Source organism: Myotis myotis, unplaced genomic scaffold, assembly GCF_014108235.1.
Source record: "Myotis myotis isolate mMyoMyo1 unplaced genomic scaffold, mMyoMyo1.p scaffold_m19_p_5, whole genome shotgun sequence".
Classification (NCBI taxonomy): domain Eukaryota; kingdom Metazoa; phylum Chordata; class Mammalia; order Chiroptera; family Vespertilionidae; genus Myotis; species Myotis myotis.
In genome coordinates, this window is record NW_023416357.1 from 32,800,161 (window position 1) to 32,826,610 (window position 26,450).

A 26,450-nucleotide genomic window follows, 5' to 3' on the forward strand; every position below is an offset into this window, starting at 1 on the left:
TTTACACAGTGATAGAGCTTTACTCTTTATCAAGAACTACGTATCTTACATGACTCTTTAAAATTAATTGTATTTCTTTCTTGTTTTTCAGAATAGCACAATTTAAAATTTTTTTATTTATGGAAAATTCCAGATTTACATAATGTACAACACTATTCTTACAATTTTAGCAGAAAAAAATGACATTTTTAGAATTTTTTCCTTTGAAGTAAAAGGAAGGTAATGTCATTATTTGTCCCTCAGTTTTACTTAATATATTTTTTATTGAATGACTCAGCACAAATCAGTTTTCATACATATATATTAAAATATTTGTAACATTTAACATAAGTTATAGATTAAACCAATTTCTCTGTAACTATGCCAATAGGAGGTCGTTAATACTTTAATTAAAATTTGATAACATGATTTAGGGCTATTTTTATATGAACATTGCTATTGTCAAACCTGTATATTTGATTTGATCTCAAACCAGTATTTTATTGTTTATTAAATAGATGTTAAATACTAGGAATATATTAATTATCATTAACAAGGTATTTATGAGTTTTTAAATAAGGAATATTCTAGGACAGTGGTGCTTTTATTCTTGTACATGAAAGCTGAGAGTACTCTTAAAAGTTTTGGCATTTTCCTATTCTCAGAGTTCATTAAAGCTATAATAATAGTTTTTAATATTAGCTCATTATTTTCATTTTTAATACCTCTCAGATACTGTTTCTTAATATAGTATGCTATATAACATTTAAAATACATTTTTTACTAAACTTTACTGTTATACTGATTTCTGACAGTATATGAAAGTAACTTTGTGCTTTGAAGCAGACAATTACAATGTTATGAAAATTGGATACACAAGTATGCCTACTTCAGGGCAAGTGGTTAAGAGCAAAAATAGACTTTATTATATTCTATGACTTGGAACAACTTATCTAGATGAATACAATTATATTCTAAAAATACTCAAATTTAATTAAGATTTCTTAATTTGAAATTTGTCTATGTGTATATATTCAACTTTGAGTTTAGAAATTCTGTCCCCCCCCCCCCCCCCCCCCGGTGATCTAATCAAGCAGTAATGAGCCAGTTGCTTTCATTCTTTGTGATATGGTTTATTTAAGATGGCACAAATATTTTTCTGGCATAATTTATTCTATATTAATAATAGCTAATACTAGCACTTACTATATGCTGCACATTTCTAAGCACATAATATAGAGATATAGAGTTCATGTAATACTCCCATAAACCTATGACAGCAGTACTGTTCTTTTCCCAGTTTTTACAGATGAGAAATTAAGTAACAAGCAGTAAATCTCTTGCCCAGGGTCACACAGTTAGTAAGTATTGGAGCTGTGATGTAAAGCTAGGCATTCTGACTTCAGGATTCATGATCTAACTTCTTGTAATTCAATGTAAGCCTAAATCAGTAGAATTGTTTGAGTTCAAGGCACAAACTAAAAGCTTGCATTCTTGACAGATTTTAAATACAGTCTGTTCCAGGTATGATCAGAAAAGGGTTGGATTAAAATTAAAGTGCAGAAGTTCAATTTGTAATAGCAAAATGCTTATAAAAATAGTAATATATGATTGATTATTTTGCCATGCAGAAGAGTACAGCTTTAAAAAAGAATGAAGACAACCTCTGTAGACAGTTTTAGAATGATTTTTGAGACTATAAGTAAAGACTAATGTCTAATCCTTGTATTGAAAGAGTGCCACGTAGACACAACGGAAAAATAAATCAAACTAATAAAAGTGGTTATGTAGGGGGCAGAGGAAGAGCGAATGGGAGCTAGATCTCCTAGGATATATATCTGTTTTGTGTTTTTGCTTTAGAGCCATGTAGCTATTCTACATGATTTAAAATAATGAAAGTAAAGCAATTTCCTAAAGATAAAAAATAAGATGAAACATTTGAGTCTATTATGATGTTGGTGGTAGAGACATCTGAGAAGAATATTTCAACTAACTTTAATACATGGTACTTTACAGGTATGTCACGGGTAGAATACAACATTAGAACAGAAACAAGGATATTATAAATTACACTAGAGGCCCGGTGCACGAAATTCGTGCATGGGGTGGGGGTGGGGGGTGGTCCCTCAGCCCGGTCTGCACCCTCTCCAATCTGGAACCTCTTGGAGGATGTCCGACTGCCGGTTTAAGCCTGATCCCACAGAAATCGGCAGTCAGACATCCCTCTTGCAATCCGGGACCGTTGGGTCCTAACCGCTCGCCTGGCTGCCTGCCTGATTACCCCTAACTGCCTCTGCCTGCCGGCCTGATGCCCCTAACTGCTCCCCTGCCGGCCTGATCGCCCCTAACCGCCCTCCCCTGCCGGCCTGATTGCTCCTAATCACCCTCCCCTGCCGGCCTGATCGCCCCGAACCACCCTCTCCTGCTGGCCTGATCGCCCCCAACTGCCCTCCCTTGCTGGCCTGATTGCCCCTAACTGCTTCTGCCTTGGCCCCTACCGCCGTGGCTTTGTCCGGAAGGACATCTGGAAGATGTCTGGTCTCATTAGCATATTACCCTTTAATTAGTATAGATATCAGTATTGTTATTAGTAACACTGGTATTGTTATTTTGAAACAGACACGCACGCACACACACACACACACACACACACACACACACACACACACACACATATATATATATATAGTAGGTAGAAAGAAATAAGGTTATTAGAATCTGGCTCTCTTCAGTATATTAGAAGATGGAAATATTAAAGAAGTTATGTAAAATGATGCTTTTTGGGAAGAGAAACTAGGTGAGAAACTTACTGTCTAGAAGCAGTATCAATCCAGTGGCAGCAAGTACCCCAGAACCCTAGATTGTGCTCTGTACATATTGTGTCCTACTGGTTAACTCCAGAGCTCAGGCAAGGGATATACAAGATAATCTGGGAAGCTCTGTTTGTGCTAGAAGGAAGGAAAGGTGGGATTTTGTCAAAAGGATGCAGAAATTAACTGTATAAAAATATTTTTATTGATTTCAGAGAGGAAGGGAGAGGGAGAGAGAGATAGAAACATCAATGATGAGAAACATCAGTGATGAGAGAGAATCATTGATCGGCTGCCTCCTGCACACCCCCTACTGGGGATGGAGCCCTCAACCTGGGCATGTGCCCTTGACTGGAATTGAACCTGGGACCCTTCAGTCCACAGGCCGACGCTATATCCACTGAGCCAAACAGGCTAGGGCAGGGAATTAACTTCGAAAGAGCTCCCACTGGCTAATTATGGACAGTTTGAACATTAAAACAAAAGGAAACTAAGTGGATTAAAACACATCAAACATGTTAAAATCCCTGAGAACATAAGATTCCCCACCAAGAAGAGTAAGCTGTGATTGAAGTTCTGTTAACATCTGGAAATTACCTTACTTTTAACTACTTATTATTCGTTATAATTAGTGTCATTTCTTTTTTGGAGCTGTTTGGCAGTCTGGTGCACATGTATTTCACTTAAAATAATATACACAATTGTATATTACCACTGAAGTCAGAGATGCATTTTTCAAAATTTTGTTTAGAAGTGAAAACTGTGTCAGAATGTTTGACCATTATAGAAGAACCTTCACTATGGAAATAGTTTGAAATCTGGCTTTTAAGTCACAACTGCAAAATATTTCTTGGGAAATGGATTATATATAGAGTGTTATGTGTGTGACAAAAATGTAGGACCATTCCATATGGATTTCCCACAGGCATCTCAAGTTCAACATGTCCAAAATCAAACCTCATTATAACTAACAACACCATAATTTGTATCCATTGACCAAACATGAAAACTAGGAGTAATCCCAGACTTCTTCACCTTTAGTCAACTGTTCAATTTGTTTTCTATTTTTTGTCAGTTCTACTTGCTGAAATTTCTCTTAATTCAATTACACAATCCCTGCCTCCAAGTCTGATAATGGCATTTTCCTACATAATTTTTCAGAAACAATCTTCCCTTCCCTAGCTGTGATTCCTACTTTTTGAATACAAAGACTCCAATTTAGTTTTGAAATATTTTAGTTCTTTTACATAATAGTAACTATACCTTTATATGTAAAGAATATGTACAGCAACACCTTGCTTGTATTAAATGATAGATACATTTAAATGAATTTATATTTTAAAAGTCATAATGATCAAATTTCTTTTCTACACAAACGTTTGTAATCCTTTGGAACTAGTCAGATGTTTTTGGTGTAATTTTTTTTATACCATTTGTCTCTGCTCTATGTTCAGACATATTGACCCCATGAGGTATTTTATTACTTTAATTTTCCCGAAGAAGTCTCTTCTAAATGCCTTTTGCATTTCTTCTTTGTAGCTTTCAGTATTCATCTCTCATTTTCTTTATCCTTTTAAAAGTGTCCCTTTCCCTTTTATCTTTTCTTAAAATTTTAGTTGGGTTTCAGGAGGAAATGAAGTTAAATATGTATCTGACAATCAGATGGCCTTACTTTCCACTCATAGATAAAATGGAGATTGTCTAGTGACATCATTCTCTGAGACTCAGTCCTCCAGCGTATCTACATCCCCATCTTTATTCCAAATGCCTTTCTCATCTCTATTCCAACTCCCTTTTTTTTTTTAAACAAAATAAGCCTTATGAAGATCATATTTAATTATGTGCTGAATCTCCTGTGGTTTTTAATCAGGAACTGTAATATCTTTTATTCTGTGTCTTTTAGTAGATAGCATAGTGTTTAGTCCATAGTAAAAAAGTTTTTATATTTTTAAGCTTGTCTTGTCTTTGGACATCCCCCTTTACTTCTTACTCAAAATTAGAAAACGCTGTCATCCTGGCCAGGTGGCTCAGTTGGTTGGAAAGTCGTCCAGTACACCAAAGGTTGCAGGTTCGATTTCCAGTCAGGGCAAATATGCAGGTTTTGGGTTCGATTCCTGGTCAGGGCACATATGTAGACTGCAGGTTTGATCCTCTGTCGGGGCATGTATGGGAGGCAACTGATCAATGTTTCTCTCTCACATTGATGTTTCTCAGTTTCTCTTTCTCTTTCCCTTCCTCTCTTTATTAAAAAAAAAAAAAAATCAATAAGTATATCCCTACCCAAGGATTAAAAAAGAAGAAGAAAAAGAAAAGAAAACATTTTCATTCCTGGGTACTTTGTGCTTATCTTGAAAACGTTTTGAAATGCATGGAGGTGTATTTGATTGTCCTTGTGTTCGGAGCATGTTATTGGTACATGATGAGTCCAGACTGAAGATACTAAAGGCCCCTCAGTGCGTGGAATAGTCTTGCACAGTAAGCACTGTCCCACTTAGAATGCCAATAGTCAGTCTTGAGAAACGTTGCTTGAAGTTTAAAGGGAAACCTGGCTCTGTCTTGAGACCGGTGCTTGCCCACAAGCCTCTCAAATGGTGTCTGATTTTCTTCCTCACTGATGCTTCCTGACCACTGCCTGTCTTAGTCCCTAAACAATAAAACAGCCCTGGTTGGTCAGTTGGTTGGAGTGTCATCTTATGCACTGAAAGGTCACTGGTTCCATTCCTGGTCAGGCCACATGCCAGGTTTTGGTTCCATCCCTGGTCAGGCAGGGTGGGTGTGGGAGGCAACCAATTGTTTTCTCTCTCACACTAATGTTTCTTTCTTTCATTTCCTCTCTCTCTAAAAACCAATAAAAACATTTAAAAAATATATATATATATTTTATTGATGTTTTACAGAGAGGAAGGGAGAGGGATAGAGAGTTAGAAACATCGATGAGAGAGAAACATCGATCAGCTGCCTCCTGCACACTCCCCACTGGAGATGTGCCCGCAACCAAGGTACATGCCCTTGACTGGAATCGAACCTGGGACCTTCCAGTCCACAGGCCGACGTTCTATCCACTGAGCCAAACCGGTTACGGCATAAAACCAATAAAAACATTTTAAAAATAAAACAAAAGTAAGCAAACAAAATCACACCCCACTCTGAATTTTCTGCTACCTTTGTTATGGACAGAACCCATCTTAATCATATAAGAGTAATTTTTATAAATTTTACTTATAACAATCAGTGCTCATGATTAGTAATATACATGATCACATTATAAATGAAATAATATCATCTCTCATTTAATAGGTAGTATATATACAACATGCCTTTTTCTGTCCAATTTATTGATAAATTTAAATGTAGATTTCTTTTTGGGCGTTGTGTACAGTTGTTACTAATTTTCCTTTTCACTATGAAAAGCCAATACTTTGGAAATGCCTTTTGCTGCCTCTATTTTAATGTTTTGTAATGGTTTTTTGTTTAAAATGCAAAGATAAGAATTCCATTAACAACATGATACCAATGGTATTGGAGTGTGATTAATTATAATTCTATGTAGGGTGTATAGCTGTGTCTAGATATTACACATTTTATGTCAAATTGCATTTTTAATGAATTATTTTGTAACAGTGTGTCTAGAGCCAGAATATCAATTACCTACCTCATGTACTCATTTGTATCTTGGATTTGGTGTGTATTTAATACATTGTTTTTTTTTTTACCTGTGACTTTTGTTATTGCCTGCAACCAATGTGTCTTTATGATTTTTAGGTTGTGGAAAATGCCCTTAAAGTGAACCCAGTATTAGGCTCGCAAATGTTTCAACCGATTCTACCCTGTGTTTTCAGAGGTATTATAGAAGGGGAGGTAAGATTTTTATTAAGCTTCTAAGGATAGTACTGGACCCTGAGAGTTCTATTTTTAATTATTTTCCCTCTTCATTGAAAAATTATATCTTCATTGTCTTAAGTAAAAGGAAAGCTTTTAAAAATATTTGATTATTTTGAAGTAAATTTCAGATATTCATACAGCTTTGTTATTTTTCCACATAGGGAAGGGTAGATTTCCTTTGCTATCTCATCTCTCACTCATATGTTCTAAGTCCAGCTCTTAAATTGATCCATTTAACTATGTATGTTAAGAACATTTAAAATAATATAAATATATAAATACTGGTGGCCCGTTGCACGAAGATTCGCGCAATAGGCCTTCCTTCCCCTGGCTGCCGGACCAGTTTTCCTCCGGCACCCGGGACCCAGGCCTTTGGTCCGGCCATAGCAGTGAGGCTTGGCTTCTCTGCTCCGGCTGCTCCCAGCCCCTCCTTTTTTGTTTTTTTCCAGCTCCTCGAGCGGAGCCCAGTGCAGGCTGGAAACCTGGGTTGCCTCTGGCGACCCAGGCCCCCAGCCACTCCTTAAGCTGAGTCCAGGGCCCACGGGAAGCTTGGCTTCCTCTGTCGCCGGGCGCAACCCAAACCTCTTGTCGCTTCAGCTCCGTGGCCGCTGCCATCTTCAGTTGTCTGCAGTCTTCCCTCCCTGCTTGCGCATGCAAATTAACCACCATCTTTGTTGGGTTAATTTGCATAGTCGCTCTGATTGGCTGGTGGGTGTAGCGGAGTGGCAGAGTGACTGAGTGATGGTTAATTTGCATGTTTCTCTTTTATTAGTCTAGATGCCATTGGTAAATATCCTTTCTCTGTTCTTCTCTCTTTATTATATATATATATGTATATACACACATACACACACACACACACACATATATTCTATAAGTATATATGTAGTACATATATATTACCTTGTATGGCATATTCATTTAGTAAGTTAGATTCAGGTAATATTAACAGTTCATTCTAAAGAAGCAATATGCAGGAGAATATTGTTATTTCATATCCCTATTGATTGTTAATGTCCTTGATTATTTATAATTGCTTAATACAATTTTACATGTACTTTTTTAATTGTACAGAGGTATCCTGTAGTGATGTCAACATATCTCGGAGTTATGGGTCGAGTCCTGCTACAAAACACGAGTTTCTTTTCTTCACTTCTTACTGTGATGGCACATAAATGTAATCAGGAGGTAAGAATCAGGTTTTTTTTTAAATTGAAGGAAGTCTTTATCTAGATAAAGATTGGAAATAATTTGGTGAAATAATGATTCTGTAAAAGCCTTATTGTATTCAGACTTTTATATTTTAAATCTTTAATAACTAACATTTTACCTATAATTTGGGAGAAGAAAAAAGAATCTGTGAATGGCAGTTGAAACTTGTATTTTCTGTTCAAAATGGGCAATTTTATTCTTAGTGATAGGAGTACATTAAATGAAACAGGGATACATATAATCATATGCAGTTTTTGTTTCATTTCTTTAACTTGTTTTAAATGCAATGCAGTGAGTTTTCATTATCATTATTGTGGGAAATGATCTTTCCTCCAAGGCTTATTAAAAAAATACTGTATTAAGTTGCATTTCTCTGATGATTTTTAGTGACTTTGACCATTTTTTAATATGTCTCTTGGCCATTTATATGTCCACTTTAGAGAAGTGTCTATTTAGGTCCTTTGCCCACTTTTTAATTGGATTGTTTGTCTTCCTTTTGTATGATTTCCTTATATACCTTGGATATTAAACCTCTATCAGATGTATCATTGGCAAGTATGTTCTCCCATGCAGTGGACTTCCTTTTCATTTTGTTGATGGTTTCTTTTGCTGTGCAGAAGCTTTTTATTTTGATATAGTCCCATTTGTTTATTTTCTCCTTGGTTTCCTTTGCCCTAGGATATGTATAGGTAAACATATTTCTATGAGAGACGTCTGAGATTTTGCTGGCTATAGTTTCTTCTAGGATTTTTAAAAAATATATATTTCTTTTATTGATTTCAGAGAGGAAGGGAGGAGAGAGAGATAGAAACATCCATGATGAGAGAGAATCATTGATTGGCTGCCTCCTGCACGCCCCCCACTGGGGATCAAGCCTGCAACCCAGGCATGTGCCTTTGTCCGGAATCGAACCTGGGACCCTTCAATTTGCAGGCTGACGCTCTATTCACTGAGCCAAGCCAGGCAGGGCTCTTCTAGGATTTTTATGGTTTCATGACTTACATTTAAATCTTTTATCCACTTGAGTTTATTCTTGTGTATAGTGTAAGTCGGTGGTCTAGTTTCATTTTTTTTGCATGTATCTGTCCAATTTTCCCACCGCCATTTATTTATTTATTTATTATTTTTTTAAAATATATTTTATTGATTTTTTACAGAGAGGAAGGGAGAGAGATAGAGAGTCAGAAACATCGATGAGAGAGAAACATCGATCAGCTGCCTCCTGCACATCTCCCACTGGGGATGTGCCCGCAACCCTGGTACATGCCCTTGACCGGAATCGAACCCAGGACCCTTCAGTCCGCAAGCCGACGCTCTATCCACTGAGCCAAACCGGTTCCGGCCCCACCGCCATTTATTGAAGAGACTATTTTTACTCCATTGAATCATGCTCTTGCCTCCTTTGTTAAATATTAATTGAGCATATAATGTCTTGGATCGATTTCTGGGGTCTCTCTTTTGTTCCATTGATCTATATGCCTATTCTTGTGTTAGTACTAGGCTGTTTTGATTACAGCGGCTTTGTAGTATAACTTGATATCTGGCATTGTGATTCCTCCAACTTTGTTCTTCTTTCTCAAGATTGCTGCAGCTATTCGAGGTCCTTTTTTGATTCCATATAAATTTTTTGGAGTATTTGTTCTAGATCTGTGAAATATGCCATTGGTATTTTAATAGGTATTGCATTGAATCTATAGATTACTTTGGGTAACAGAGGGACATTTTAATGATGTTAATTCTACCAATCCAATGAACACGGTATATTCTTCCACTTGTTTATATCTTTCTCTGTCTCTTCTTTCAACATCCTGTAGTTTTCCAAGTACAAGTCTTTTAGTTCCTTGGTTAAATTTACTCCTGGATATCTTGAGGTATCACCTCACACCTGTCGGAATGGCCACCATCAACAAATGATAAGTGCTGGTGAGGATGTGGAAGAAAGGGAACTCTAGTACACTGCTGGTGGGATTGCAGATTGGTGCAGCTATTATGGAAAACAGTATGGAGTTTCCTAAAAAAATTAAGTATGGAAATGCCATTTGATCCAGTGATCCCACTCCTAGGAATATATCCTAAGAAACCTGAAACACCAGTCAAAAAGAATGTTGTATGCACCCCTATGTTCATAGCAGCACAATTTATAATAATAGCTATAAATAGCCCAGGTGCCCATCAGTAGATGAATTGTTAAAAAAGCTGTGGTACATGTACACCATGGAATACTATGCAGCAGTAAAAAAAGAGATAGCATGGAGGGACCTGGAGAGTATTAGGCCAAGTGAAATAAGCCAGTCAGAGAAAGACAAGTATCACATGATCTCCCTCAGATGTGGAATCTAAAGAACAAAATAAATCCAGAGACATAGAAGCACAGTACAGACTGTCAAATCTCAGAAGGAAGGCGGGGATCAGTGAGAAGAGATTAACCAAAGAACTTATATGCATATATGCAAAACCCATGGATGCAGGCAATAGTGTGAAAGGGTCAAGGGGAAGAAAGGGGTTCATCTGTAATACTTTCAAGAATAAAGTTAAATTTAAAAAATACTGTAACTAAAACCAGTTACTGCAATAAGTATGGAATAGGTTCTTAAGTGATTTGGTTACTTGAGACTATCTATAATAATAATCTATAATAATAAGAGAGTAATATGCAAATCAACCAAACAGCAGAACAACCGTTTGGATGACCTTCTGGACGACCACGCTATGACACGCACTGGCGCCAGGCCAGCCAAGGTGGTGTGATGCGATTGGTTGGGGGGCCCTGCCATCGCCCAATGATCGCCCCACAGAGGGAGGCCCAGGCCACCGGCCAGTGACGCCGTGGCAGGTGTGCGGGGCTGTCCAGTGATCACCCCGCAGAGGGAGGCCCAGGCCAGTCAAGCAATCGTAACCCCATACCTGTTGCCCACAGAGGGTGGTGACTGGTGGGGGGGAAGGGGAGGCAGCACCACACAGATGGCAAGCAGTGGCAGCAGTGGGTGTGGGGCCAGCTGCTGGTAGCTGGGGGAGGGAAAGCCCTGATAGGCCTTGATTGCCAGCCAGGCTTAGGGACCCTACCCCAGGGGTCCAGGATTGTGAGAGGGCGCAGGGGGGCTGAGGGACAACCCTCTGTCCCCGTGCACTAATTTCGTGCACCAGGCCTCTAGTGTACATTGTATTAAAATGTGGTTTTTATGTTGTAAGTAATTATTCTGTTAAGATTTATAAAACATAGAAGGTGGAATGTACTTGACTGATATCTCTAGAATGTAGGCAGTTCGTGAAATCTTTTAGTTTGTGGGCTAAAAAATATATATATTTCCACTTTAAGGAAATCCAGAGTAAGGAAGTACAAATTTTAGAATGCATAAGGTTTTTCTAGAATTAGACTAATCTAATTAGAGATACCAGTCTTTGTTTTGACAGATAGGAGAGATTTTTCTTTAGCTTTATTAAATTTAACTATGATGTTAATGTTAAACAGTTGAATTTGTTCATTGATTTTTTAAAAATATATTTTTATTGACTTCAGAGAGGAAGGGAGAGGGAGACAGAGAGAGAAACATCAATGATGAGAAAGAATCACTGATTGGCTGCCTCCCGCAAGCCCCCCATTGGGGATCGAGCCCGCAACCCAGGCATGTGCCCTTGACCAGAATCCAACCCAGGACCCTTCAGTTCACAGGCCAATGCTCTATCCACTGAGCCAAACCAGTGAGGGCTGTTCAGTGATTTTTATTAATATATTTAATAATAATATGCATTCTTGTTATTTTAAATCCTCACAATGATATTATTTATGTTTTCATCTCACACATGAGAAATATGAAGGTAAGAAGCTTCAGTGACTTACTCAAGGTTGCACAGCTAGTGAATGATAGAGTTGTATACAAACTCCAGCAACCTAACTTCAGAGCTTGATACCTCTGTGACCACACTGTATTGCCTCTGTGTTGTCCTAAAATAGGCACTTCTCCCCTAGATCCTGGATATACTGGCTTTGACGAGCACATTGTGCTCTTCTAAGGGAGGGAGTACTTAAACAGTCAAGTTCAAATTAATATTATAAGTACTATATTAGAGAGATATCCAACGTGCTGTGAGAAGAAAAAGAAAAGCTATCAGCTATGTTAAAATTTTCCCACAGTTTTATGAAATACTGAGTTCATATGGCTACTTTTAACTCAGCATACAGATTTAAAGCACATAGAAAGCATTTGCAGAATTAAATAGGTCTAGGCAAATGAGTTCCAGTGTATCCAGATGGTTTTGAAGCAGGAAGGGATATTGGACATAAGTTCCTCTCTCCTAAATACTTGGAAACATTTGTGAGGTAGAGGAAGCCAAGTTAATTGAGTGATGTTATATCTTTAGGAAAGGATCTGGGTTTATTGCAGAAGTCACCATTAGAACAGTTTTTCCTCTAAGCATTTAATAGTCAAAATCTTGCAGTCATTTGTTTATATTGAATGAATGATGAAGACTTTAGATTGATTACTAACTTGTAATTTAGAACCTTGGGATGTTGAAGAGTGGTACTTCTGCTGTAGGGAAACTTATTAGAAAATGACAGTATTTGTAGATCCTTTCTTTTCTTTGTCTTCCCCTTTCTTCTGAGGGTTAGGTAGCCTTTCCCTTGGTATAAACAAGTATTGTGGAATTCAGGATGAGGAAAAGCACTTTTGGGATAATGGTGTTTTGCCATTAGGAGCAGATTTTCATGAAAGTAATCTAATTTTAATTTGTACCTCACCTTGCCTTTCTCTATTCTTGGTGTCTTGAGTTGGAGCTTCTGTGATTTCATTTTTCTAGATACTGTATCTGGATTCCTTCTGGAGTGGGGAAGGGAATCTAGAAGGATCTGATTGTTCCTTATACAGATTCTCAGCCAGTTTTCTGTTTTGATCTTTGCCACACATCTGTCTTCTTTGCTGCTTGATGATTACAGGATTCTGAAGACCAAATCTCCTTGCATTAGATTGTTATTCCCCTGGCAGGCAGTTTGGTTTCAGGCATTTCTATTCTGTTAAGTCACTATCACTTGTCATCTTCAAATACGTGTGGCCTTCTGTACCCATTGTAATATTTTGTCTTTATAGACCCTATGGTGTTATTTCTTGGCTTTTTATTTATTTATTAGAGGCCCGGTGCACAAAATTCATGCACGGGGGGGGGGGGTGTCCCTCAGCCAGCCTGCACCCTCTCCAGTCTGGGATCCCTCGGGGGATGTCCAACTGTGGGATCGGGCCTAAACCGGCAGCCGGACATTCCTCTCACAATCTGGGACTGCTGGCTCCTAACCACTCGCCTGCCTGCCTGCCTGATTGCCCCTAACTGCTTCTGCCTGCCAGCCTGATTGCCCCCTAGCTGCTCCCCTGCTGGCCTGATTGATGCCTAACTGCTCCCCTGCCAGCCTGTTTGCCCCCAACTGCCCCCCTACCAGCCCAGTCGCCCCCATCTGCCCTCCCCTGCAGGCCTGGTCCCCCCCAACTGCCCTCCTCTGCTGGCCCGGTTGCCCTCAACTGCCCTCCTCTGCAGGCCCGGTCACCCCCCAACTGCCCTCCCCTGCCAGCCCTGTCACCTCTAACTGCCTTCCCCTGCCGGCCTGGTTGCCCCCAACTGCCCTCCCCTGCAGGCCTGGTCACCCCCAACTGCCCTCCCCTGCCTGTATGGTCACCCCTAACTGCCCTCCCCTGCAGGCCTGATCACCCCCAACTGCCCTCCCCTGCCGGCCTGATTGCTCACAATGTCCTTCCCTGCCAGCCATCTTGTGACGGCAATCTTATGACGACTTGGGGGTGGCCATCTTGTGATGACCCGAGGGTGCGAGGGACACCTAGGCTTTTATTAGTATAGATTCTCCTTTTAGTTGGATTTCAAAGGAGCCAGCAAATGCATATGTTCAGTACTAAAGTTGTTTTTACAATTTCAGCATGCTACTGGTATGAATAACTTGATTATAAAGATGCAGTCAGCCCAGCTGGTGTTGCTCAGTGGTTGAGTGTCCACCTATGAACCAGGAGGTCTGGTTTGACTCCTGGTCAGGGCACATGCTCAGATTGTGGCCTTGATCCCTGGTGGGGAGCATGGCATGCAGGAGGCAGCAGATAATGATTCTCTCTCAACATTGACGTTTCTGTCTCTCTCCCTTCCTCTCTGAAATCAATAAAAATATATTTTATTTTTCAATTAAAAATATATTTTAAAAGAAAATACAATCAGGTGTTTGCAGCTGAATTTGACTAATATCTATTTATCTTTCTATAAAATTAAGACTGAATTCAATTATGGCTTAAATATGTCTTTGTTTTCTAGAAACATTGTCATCTTATTCTTTCTGGCAGTATTCTGTAATTTATAGTTTATGAAATTTGGGGAGAGTGAGAAGTTTTGGTAACTTACTCCAAATTTTCCAAATTCTTTACCTTAAGAAGATGAAGAATTTCCTAAAGACCTGCCACTTAGACCATAAGATTTTTTTTTTTAAATAACCAGTCCTAAGTGTTTGACTGAAAACTGCATACATCTTTCACATTCTAGATTGAAGGTACTTTTTAATTTCTGCACAATGAACAACTGTTTTATGAAATCTTCTGTAAAAATGACATTTTATTTCTTGAATAGCAGTTGGTATGAAGGTTAGACTAAGTTAAAATAACACTTAGAGAGAAAAGATCGTCATTTGCCTAAACATTTTATTCTGCTTTGCAGGGGATATAATGCTATAAGATTACTTTATTTTTATAAAAGATGTATTTATAACTTTCATTCTTTAAAGGTGCTCAAAGTGGTGGAACCAGTTGGAAATAAAGTTCTTTCTATAGTAGGTAATTGTATTTAATTAGTATCAGCATGATTAGCTTGTAACTGCACTTCCTGGGTAGAATATAGCAAACATTATCAAAGTACAGAAATCCCAACATCTTTTTATTATATGCTTAAGGAATATTTTGATTTTAGAAATTAGTTCTCTGAAAATAATGCAGAATTTTTTATTGCTTCATGATTTGCTATAAATGTTGACATTTACAGTTGTCCTGTTTCTGTTTTTGTGACCTTACTATTTACTTCAGAGAAACCAGTTGAGTTTTATAATATGTACATGTGAATTTGTCATTGCCTTGTTTCACATCTCTTCGGTGTCTTTCTTTAAGAAATAGGATTAGGCCCAAACTCTCTCTTGCAGGTTTGCCTACACAGGCCTGCCATAATCTGTTTCTTTAGCCTTATCTCTTAGCCTCCCTTTAGAACTCTGTGATCCAGTCTTCCAGTGCTCAGAACATTTTCATTTCTTGCAAACACCTTTCTCCCTCTTGCTTCAGAGTCCTCATATACAGGCTATTCCCTCTACCTAGACCTCTTCCTCCCAGCCTCTGACTTTCCTTTAGTTGATTCCTGATCTTTTTTTATTCTACCTTAAAAATAAACTCCTGGATAATTTAGCCTCAATCCCTCAGATCTTTTTCAGGTATTCCTATAATATTGGGAACTATGCATTTATCATCAGAGGTATTTGCTCCATCCTAGCTCTGGTCCTGCTTATGTATTCCCAGGGTCTACAGACTATGTATGGCCTATGGGTCAGATTCAGCCTGTTGCTTGTTTTTGTCAAGTCTGTGAGTCCGAATGGTTTTTACATTTTCTAATGATTGAAAAAATAGTAATATTTTGTGACATATAAAAGTTCTGTGAAATTTTATATTGGAACAAGTTCATGCCCATTTGTTTACATATTTTTTATGACTGATTTGGGGTGTTAAGTTATTGCAACTGAGACCTTATGGCCTGCACCCTTAAATATTTACTATCTGGTTCTTTACAGAAGATTGCTGAAACCTTGCATTCTAATTGCTTGTTTAATTAAGTCCACACAAACTCACTGTTTTTATATGCTATTGAATATTTTTATAATAAAGGAAATAAATGTAAGTTATAAATAAATAAATTTAGACTATAGAGATATCTGTCTTTGCTGATTGCATCTTTATTTCAACCAGAAATATTACTATTGCTTCAGTTGTATATATTACATTTTAATGATAACTTATATTTTTACTTTTATAATGGTTATAATTTGTTTTTTTAAATCTTGCCTTCTACATATTAATTGCATGTAATAAACCTGTAGAATATCTGTACTATTTGTTTACAAACTGAATATGAATTGAAAACACGGTGGTATAAATCAGAAGTTTCAAAATTGTCTTGGTTCATGGTTGTGCCTTCAGTGTATTACTAATATTTTCAAAATGCTCCTGGGCCAAAAGAAAAGTATCCAACAGGTCCTTTTATTAAGAGGTTAGGTCCAACCCTAACTGGTTTGTCTCAGTGGATAGAGCATTGGCACGCGGACTGAAGGGTCCCAGGTTTGATCCCAGGTCGAGGGCAGGTATCGTGGTTGCGGGCACATCCCCAGTAGGGGATGTGCAGGAGGCAGCTGATTGATGTTTCTAACTCTCTATCCATCTCCCTTCCTCTTTGTAAAATATCAATAAATTATATTTTAAAAATACTTAAAAGAAGAGGTTAGGTCCAAACAAGCTAACATGTATTTATATCTTAGTAATTTATATCTTAATAATCTCAAGTGTAAATAATTGTCTTCAACTAATAAGCGTTTCTTGACTTTTTATTTTTTTTTAAATATGTGGGAGCATTTTTTGGGGAAAAATATAGAAGCACTATAGTAGACAAGGGTAAGAGCCTAAGGTTGATTTTATGTTACCAAATCCATAAAGTAGAGTTTTTGATGTTAAATGCATTTTTTAAAAGGTGCTAGGATGGATTTATAAGTAAATCCTGAGATTCTTTTTTTTTCTGGGTGGGGGGACATCAAGGAAACTAACATTTATTAAGTATTTTTATTGCTCCAGGTTTTTACATATTTTATTTATTTATTTATTTATTTATTTATTTATTTTTGAATATCAAGATTTATTTATTTATTGCTTAAAGTATTACAAAGAGTATTACATATGTCTCCTTTGTTTTTTTCCCCCTTGACAATCCCCTGGCCTCCCCTACCCCCCAGTGTCTTGTGTCCATTGGTTATGCTTATAAGCATACATACAAGTCCTTCAGTTGATCTCTTACCCCCCACCCTTCCCCCCAAACCCTCCCCGGGCTTCCCGCTGTAGGTTGACAGTCTGTTCAATGCTGCTTTGCCTCTGTATCTATTTTTGTTCATCAGTTTATAATGGTCTTTATTATCCATAAATGAGTGGGATCATGTGGTATTTTTCTTCATTGACTGGCTTATTTCACTTAGCATAATGCTCTCCAGTTCCATCCATGCCGTTGCAAATGGTAAGAGTTCCTTCCTTTTTAGAGCAGCATAGTATTCCATCGTGTAGGTGTACCACAGTTTTCTAATCCATTTATCTGCTGATGGGCACTTAGGCTGTTTCCAGATCTTTGCTATGGTGAATTGTGCGCTATGAACATAGGGATGTATATATCCTTTCTGATTGGTGTTTCTGGTTTCTTGGGATATATTCCTAGAAGTGGGATCACAGGGTCAAATGGGAGTTTCATTTTTAGTTTTTTGAGGTAACTCCATACTGTCTTCCATAGTGGCTGCACCAGTCTGCATTCCCACCAGCAGTGCAGGAGGGTCCCCTTTTCTCCCCATCCTCTCCAGCGCTTGTCGTTTTTTGATTTGTTGATGATAGCCATTTTGACAGGTGTGAGATGGTACCTCGTTGTTTTGATTTGCATCTCTCGGATGATTAGTGACTTTGAGCATGTTTTCATATGTCTCTTGGATTTCTGAATGTCCTCTTTTGAAAAGTGTCTATTTAGGTCCTTTGCCCATTTTTTGATTGGATTGTTTATCTTCCTTTTGCTAAGTTGTATGAGTTCCTTATAAATGTGGAGATTAAACTCTTATCGGTGATAACATTGGCAAAGATGTTCTCCATGCCGTGGGCTTTCTTGTTGTTTGTTGATGGTTTCTTTTGCTGTGCTGAAGCTTTTCATTTTGATGTAGTCCTATTTGTTTATTTTCTCTTTAGTTTCCAATGCCCTAGGAGCTGTATCAGTGAAGAAATTGCTTTGGCATATGTCTGAGATTTTGTTGCCTTTGGATTCCTCTAGTATTTTTATGGTTTGCCGTCTTACATTTAAGTCCTTTATCCATTTTGAGTTTATTTTTGTGTATGGTGTATGTTGGTGGTCTAGTTTAATTTTTCTGCATGTATCTGTCCAATTTTCCCAGCACCATTTATTGAAGAGACTGTCTTGACTCCATTGTATGTTCTTGCCTCCTTTGTCAAATATTAATTGAGCATATTGGCTCGGGTCGATTTCTGGGCTCTCTATTCTATTCCATTGATCTATATGTCTGTTCTTGTGCCAGTACCAGGCAGTTTTGAGAACAGTGGCTTTGTAATACAACTTGATATCTGGTATTGAGATCCCACCTACTTTGTTCTTCTTTCTCAGGATCGCTGCAGCTATTCGGGGTCTTTTTTTATTCCAGATGAATTTTTGGAGAGTTCGTTCTAGGTCTGTGAAATATGCCGTTGGTATTTTAATGGGAAGGAAATATGTCCTTCCCTTTTAATGGGAAGGAAATATGTCCATTTCCTTCAGGTTGTCTAGTTTGTTGGAGTAGAGTTGTTCATAGTATTTTTTAACAAATTTTATTGAATTTATAGATTGCTTTGGGTAGTATGGACAGTTTAATGATGTTGATTCTACCAATCCATGAACATGGTATGTTCTTCCATCTGTTTATGTCTTCCTCTATCTCTTTTTTCAGTGTCCTGTAGTTTTTCGCATATAAGTCTTTTACCTCCTTAGTTAAGTTTATTCCTAGGTATCTTAATTTTTTTGGTGTGATGGTAAATGGGATTGCTTTTTTAGTCTCTGTTTCTCTAAGTTCACTATTGGTGTATAGAAATGCCATAGATTTCTTGGCGTTAATTTTGTATACTGCTACATTGCCGAATTCATTTATTAAGTCTAATAGTTTTTTGATGGAGTCTTTAGAAATTTTTTATGTATAGTATCATGCCATCTGTGAATAAGGACAGTTTTACTTCTTTTCCAATTTGGATGCCTTTTTTTGGGGAGGAGAGGGGGATGCCTTTTATTTCTTCTTCTTGTCTAATCGCAATGGCTAATACTTCCAGCACTATGTCGAACAGGAGTGGTGAGAGTGGGCATCCCTGTCTTGTTCCTGTTCTTAGGGGAAATGGTTTTAGTTTTTGTCCATTGAGTATGATGTTGGCTGTGGGTTTGTCATATATGGCTTTTATTATGTTGAGCTATGATCCTTCTATTCCCACTTTGCTGAGAGTTTTTTTTTTATCAAAATTTGGTGTTGGATTTTGTCATGCTTTTTCTGCATCAATTGATATGACTTTGTGGTTTTTTTTCTCTCAATTTGTTTATGTGATGTATCACGTTTATTGATTTGCTGATATTGTACCATCCTTGCATCCTTGGGATAAATCCTACTTGTTCATGGTGTATGATCTTTCTAATGTACTGCTGGATTCGATTTGCTAAGATTTTGTTGAGGATTTTGGCATCTATGTTCATGAGGGATATTGGCCTGTAATTCTCTTTCATTGTGTTGTCTTTATCTGGTTTTGGTATGAGGGTGATGCTGGCTTCATATAATGAGCTTGGAAATGTTCCTTCCTCTTGAATTTTTTGGAATAGTCTGAGGAGAATAGGTTTTAGTTTTTTCTTGAATGTTTGGTAAAACTCCCCTGTGAAGCCGTCTGGCCCTGGGGTATTGTTTGCTGGAAGCTGTTTGAAGATTGCCTGAATTTCTACCATAGTTATTGGCCTGTTGAGATTTTTAGATTCTTCCTGATTGAGTTTTGGAAGGTTGTATTTTTCTAGGAATTTGTCCATTTCCTCCAGGTTGTCTAGTTTTTTGGAGTAGAGCTGTCCATAGTATTTTTTAACAATCATTTGTATTTCTGTGGGGTCTGTTGTTATTTCGCCTCTATCATTTCTGATTTTGTTTATTTGGGTCCTCTTTGTTTCTTGGTGAGCTGAGATTCTTTTTCAATCTACATGATCAGTACGTTTGGTTGTATCTTACTTATAGATTTCTATCAGTCATGGTTCTCTAGAAAAGTTGAACTCTGTGTGTGTGTGTGTGTGTGCGAGCGCGTGTGTTGTGTATAGAGAAAGGGAGGGAGGGAGAATGAATGTGTGTGTGTGTGTGTGTGTGTGTGTGTGTGTGTGTGTGTACATGCACTCCAGAGATATTTTAAGGAATTGGCTCATATGATTGTAGGGACTAGCAAGTTCTAATTTTGTAGGGCAGGCTGGAAACCCAGGATTTCTGTGTGATAGCACTTAAAAGTTTGTTTTATTTTTATTATAGTTGACATATAATATTAGTTTTAAGTATACAACATAGTGATTCATCATTTATATGCCTTACAAAGTGATTACCACTATAAGTCTAATAACCATATGTCCATCATATAGTTATTACAACATTATTGACTGTATTTCTAGGCTGTACATTACAACCCTGTGATTTATTTTTTAACTGGAAGTTTGTACTTCTAAATCATTATCCTTCCATTTTCTGCCTAAGCCCTCATCCCCCTCCTCTCTGCAATAATCATTTTGTATCTATGAGTTTGCTTTATTTTGATCATTTGTGTGTTTTTTTATTCTACATATAAGTGAAATTATATGGTGTTTTTCTCTGTCCAACTTTTCACTTAACAGAATATTCTAGGTCTATCCATATTGTTGCAAATGGCAAAATTTCATTATTTTTTATGTCTGAGTAATATTCCATTCTATACATGTATTACATTTTCTTTGTATACTCTTCTATTGATACATAGTCTTAAAGCAGGATTTCTCCTTTTCTGGAAAACCTTAATTTTTGTTCTGAAGACTTTAAACTGATTGAATGAAGACCAACCCACATTAAGTAGAGTAATCTCCTGTACTTAAAGTAACACATTGTAAATGTTAATCAGACCTATAAAATACTTTTACAGCAGCATCTTGAACAAACAACTGGATACCTAAGCCTAGCTGAGTTGAACAAGTAAATCTATTTAGTTCTCAGAATTAATTGACTCTCAAGATTAATTCAAGTTGAATTATGGTTTGCTTAAATTATTCCTTTCTGGTTCAAGGCTTGCCCAAATTCTTATATTCTAATTCTGTGGTTGCTGGAATTGAACTTTAATCATGCCTTATGAGATTTTAGCCTATCCACAAGTAGATAGTATTTCAAATATTTTGAGATGCCTCTTGGTCTTTCTTTCAGATGGATCAGCTCTTGGGGAATATGATTGAAATGTGGGTTGATCGTATGGATAACATTACTCAGCCTGAAAGAAGAAAACTTTCAGCTTTGGCTTTGCTTTCTCTTCTGCCATCTGATAATAGGTGAGGAAACATTTTCTTAAAATTTGCTTCTTTAAAGCATCAAAATATTAGCACTGTTTTGGCCATTTGGAATTGCTGTGTGTTTCTGGACAGTGTTGTTTAATGTATATGTATGCTAATTTTGTTAGTAGATAATGATGTGGCCAGTGTTAGTCTAGATCTAAGAATATGTGAATGGGAGTGGTCGGCACTGCAATTTAATGGTCATATTCATTTTTCCAATTTATTTGATTCTTGTCTGAATTTCCATGTTTTATAATAACCAGATTTTATTAAGGTACTCTTTATATTTAGAGGACATTAATAAAATCTTTATATATAGAGGCCCATGACATAATTTAGGAAGATTTATATTCACATACTTTAGTGCCATTGTCGGCAAACTGTGGCTTGTGAGCCACATGCGGCTCTTTGGCCCCTTGAATGTGGCTCTTCCTAAGCCTTAGGAGTACCCTAATTAAGTTAATAACAATGTACCTACCTGTATAGTTTAAGTAAAAAATTTGGCTCTCAAAAGAAATTTCAATCGTTGTACTATTGATATTTGGCTCTGTTGACTGAGTTTGCCGACCACTGCTTTAGTGGAAGGTAATATTGAAGTCAGCAGTATTACTATTTCCTAGTATAATCTTTCTTCTACTTACAACTACATAGTTGTTGGAGTTTGGGGAAAGTTTTCTCCCTTCCACATACCCAGTGATGTTCCCTGGTTAATTTCCCATGTAATAGTAACTTCCTGTTCCTGTGTTTCTTTTAGACTTTGCAGTATAACATGTCCCTTGCCTAAAATAAGCAGGTCTATAGAATAATATTGGTAATGTTTTTCTTAACCAGGCTAAATTGGGAAATGTTATTTTCCTCTCCTTTCATTCTAATGGATTTTCAAAATCAGAAATATATTGTTCTAAAGCAGGGTTTCTCAACCACAGTTCTAGTGACATTTGGGGCCAGATGATTATTTGTTGAGGGACAGTCGGTCCTGCCCATTGTAGGATACTTAGCAGCATCCCTGGCCTCTATCCTCTAGATGTGCCAATGGAACCTCCCACCTCCAGTTTAGGAGCACTGCTCTAAAGAATGATCATTGAGAAACTATTAATCTCTTTTACCCTAATCCATCATTTCTGGTTCAGAAATTTGATAAAAGACTTAGACTTTATAACCACACTCAAATCCTAGTTCAATTGTGAATGACAGTGGTCAAGTAACTTAACTTCCCTGTGCTTACCTTTCCTTGTTTTTAAAATGGGGATACTAATAGCATCTTTCCGATGAGGGTATTGTAAAGGTTAAATGAGTTTACATATGTAAAGTCAAACTAGACAGATGAGGTTAGTTGTTTTTATTTTGCTCTTTTCTTTTTCTCTTCCTCATTTATCCATCTATCATTCAGTTACCTTAGTACAAAGTTCTAAAAGCTTAAGTCTCTGTACATGCATTCTTTTTAAATTTAGTACATTTTTAGTATCTGCATCTGTTTATTAATTCACTTAAAAAATGTGTTTTAACCACCTATGTGCTAAGGAATGTCACCTTCTGCTTCATGAAGTTTTATAGTATTGTGCATTATCTCCAACTTATTGATAGATGAATTTGCTTATGTGTACTCTATACAGTCTTATTATATCTTCTTGGTCACTTTCTGAACATAGTGCAATCATTTTTTTGGTTGTTTAATTGTGCAGTACAATTGTCTTGTGTCCTTTTGTTTTAGGATTTCTTTGGCTATAATAATTTCAAGTTTGAATTTTCTTCCTTTTTTAGTGTCTATAATATTCCTACATGGAGTAAAGTTTTCTTCAGCTAATTTTTTATGTGAAAATAATTTACTTTACACTTTCCTCTTTTAATGGTTTCCAAAGAGTTTTCCTCCAAAGCCATATATTAAGCAAAAATTATTTATTACTTGTAGATGAGAGCAATCAAACTTTCCTTTGATCTGTTCTCTAAAATAGCAATTCATCCTCCATCTTTAAGAACACATTTTTTTTTATAATGCAGTTCTAAGAATTTCAGTTGTGAATAAGTTTCTCAGAGATCAAGTATTTTAAGAATTTTAAATTTCACTTTTTTTTAGATTAAAGAAGTCACCAATGGAGTATTTTTTTAAAATTAAATTTATTGTAATGACATTGGATAATAGGATCATATTGGTTTCAGGTGTGGATCTCTATGTTATACATCAATGTTGATTATTTAACATAAGCTAGTTGAATAATTCAAAAAAAGATTGACAAACCACCAGAGGTTTTGATGGTATGAATAAAATCCCTTGTGTATCAGGTTTACTAAATCTACTTGGATTGGACACTTAGTATCTCCCCATAATTTTCATTTATCTCAAGAATAGCATATATAATATCATCATTTAGAAACTTACTATTTGAAAATTAAGATAATTTTCTAAGTCATTTTGTAACTTTAAAAATGTTAAACTAGTAGAATCAAGATAAGTTCCAAAGAGTAGTATTTTTGTATAGTGTAAATATAGTTGAATAAAGGGCAGTGTACAGTTTTAAAATTATGGACATGTTGTTTTACCTGAATAATGATTGATTTAAACTGGCTATTCCTAAGTGAATATTTAACACTAGAGGCCCGATGCACAACATTTGTGCACGGGTGTGGGGGGGGGGCAGCGGGATCCCTCAGCCTGACCTGCGCCCTCTTGCAGTCCGGGAGCCCTCAGGGGATGTCATCCTTAGAGCTGCTGCAGAGGCAGGAGAGGCTTCCGCCACTGCCACTGCGCTCACCAGCCGTGAACCCGGCTCAGGGCTTCTGGCTGAGCAGCGCTCCCCCTGTGGGAGTGCGCTGACCACTAGGGGACAGCTCCTGCATTGAGCATCTGCCCCTGGTGGTCAGTGCACCTCATAGTGACCGGTTGTTCCGCTGTTCGGTTGACTTGCATATTACCCTTTTATTAATAGGATAGAATGATAATTTTATTTTTATCCCTTAAAAGAGAATGTGTCTCTTACACGTAGGTCATGTTTTCTTATTTAGCATTTTATGGTATTTTTTTTTATCTATAAACTAGTGGCCCAGTACATGAAATTCGTGCACGGGGGAGGGTATGTTCCTCAGCCTGGCCTGCACCCTCTCCAATTTGGGACCCCTCGAAGGATGTCCTACTTCCAGTTTACAGGGATCGGGCCTAAACCAGCAGTCGGACATCCCTCTCGCAATCCAGGACTGCTGGCTCCTAACCACTCACCTGCCTGCCTGATTGCCTCTAACCACTCTGCCTGCCGGCCTGCTTGCCCCCAAATGCCCCCCCCCCCCCCCGCCGCCAGCCTGATCACCCCAAACTGCCTCCCCTGCTGGCCTGCTCGCCCCTACCTTCCCTCCCCACTGGCCTGCTCATCCCCAACTGTCCCCCTGCTGGCCTGCTCACTCCAAACTGTGCCCCCATGCTGTCCTGGTCACCTCCAACTGACCCCCACTGATGGCCTGCTTGTCCCCAACTGGCCCCCCTTCTGGTCTGCTTACCCCCAACGGCCCTGCCCCCCACCAGCCTGATCACCCACAACTGCCCTCCCCTCTTGGCCTCTAACCGCCTCTACCTCAGCCCCGCCACCATGGCTTTGTCCAGAAGAACATCTGGAAGGTCTCCCAGTCTGATTAGCATATTACCCTTTTATTAGTATAGATGAATTATTTTATAGAATGGGCATTTTATTACAGATGGTTTCCCATGGCATTTTTTCTAAAGAAGTAAAAATTACTTTAAAAAATGTTTCAGGAAGACTTTGAGAAATTTACAGTATCTGTTTTTCTTCCAAGAAAGTTGTCACTTTTATGCCAGAGTGAGAATTATTTGTATGCTTTGTATGTCAGCATTGGGCCACTGTGACTGGGGGGCACTTAGCTTGACTTGAGAGTAACTATCTTGCTCACTGGCTGGGAGGGAGGGTGTGTGGCAGAGGAGATAAATACTGGGTTCTGGATTATTCATAGATTGCTGACTTTCTGGATTGTGCAAGCCTCTCCTTTTATTGATGTCCGCCTTCTATTGACAGACATCTAACCTGGGAGAGAAATGAGATGAAACTCTCTTTCTTTTCATTGTAAAAGCATTTGAATTCCTAAGGTGTGATAAGGCCTCCCAGCCATCCACAATCAAGGTACACATTTTCATGGAGGATGTTCCCACTCTTGAATAAATCAAAACAATTTTTTCTTTTAATTTGAACTTTCTTCTAGAACTGTTTTCTTGTTACTTAAAAGCTAGTTTTTTTGAAACTACTTCCAAAGCTTTTCAAGCTGTATATGTCCTTGGAATGAATTTATAAATTAGAATTGAGCCCGGCAAGTGTGACTCAGTGGTTTAGCATCGACTATGGACCAGGAAGTCACAGTTTGATTCCAGGTCAGGCCACATGCCCGGGTTGTGGGCTTGATCCCCAGTACGGGGCGTGTAGGAGGCAGCTGATCAGTGATTCTCTCTCATCATTGATGTTTCTTTCTTTTTTTAAAAAAATATATTTTATTGTTTTTTTAAAGAGAGGAAGGGAGAGGGATAGAGAGTTAGAAACATCGATGAGAGAGAAACATCGATCAGCTGCCTCCTGCACGCCTCCTACTGGGGATGTGCCCGCAACCAAGGTACATGCCCTTGACCGGAATCAAACCTGGGACCCTTCAGTCCACAGGTCGACGCTCCATCCACTGAGCCAAACCGGCCAGGGCTCAACATTGATGTTTCTATCTCTCTCCCTCTCCCTTCCTCTCTGAATCAGTAAGAATATACGAGAGAGAGAGAGAGAGAGAGAGAGAGAGAGAGAGAGAGAGAGGAGTATATATGTTTGTAAATAACAAAACATGTATTTGATGCTCTTAGAAAGTCTTATTTTGTTTCATTAAAACTTGTGCAGTATAGGGAACTCCATAGATTCTCTTAATTTGAAGAAAGTTAGAGGGAAAGGTACTAATTCAGAGTTCCTTGGGAAAATGTGTCACATATATTTTTTTATGTTCATTTCTTTAAAATAAAAAACTGAAGTATTTTCTATTCAGAAAATATATTTAGATCTAAATATCTTCTATAATTTTAACCCTAAAATATCAATTTAAATATTTTAAAAATGGTTGGGATGTTTGTTTTTTAAAAATAAGTTAGGTTACTGAAGTTCTACATGTTACTTGATCACCTGGGGTAATATTCTGATTGGAAAATTAAGAATTAAAGTCAGGGGGGAG

The 26,450-nt window shown here is 37.8% G+C and overlaps 1 protein-coding gene across 13 annotated transcripts in view; it reads left to right on the top strand.

The window, feature by feature from the left end:
- Window positions 1–26,450, top strand: part of IPO11 (importin 11) — a 162,215-nt gene that overhangs the window by 89,833 nt on the left and 45,932 nt on the right. For 12 of the 13 annotated variants that reach the window (XM_036308394.1, XM_036308396.1, XM_036308393.1 and 9 more), the window contains 3 exons: window positions 6,552–6,647; window positions 7,746–7,859; window positions 21,130–21,251. In XM_036308394.1, coding sequence (XP_036164287.1) covers window positions 6,552–6,647; window positions 7,746–7,859; window positions 21,130–21,251 — 332 coding nt within the window. The remainder of the gene's footprint in view (window positions 1–6,551; window positions 6,648–7,745; window positions 7,860–21,129; window positions 21,252–26,450) is intronic. The other variant, XM_036308397.1, reaches the window with a different exon arrangement.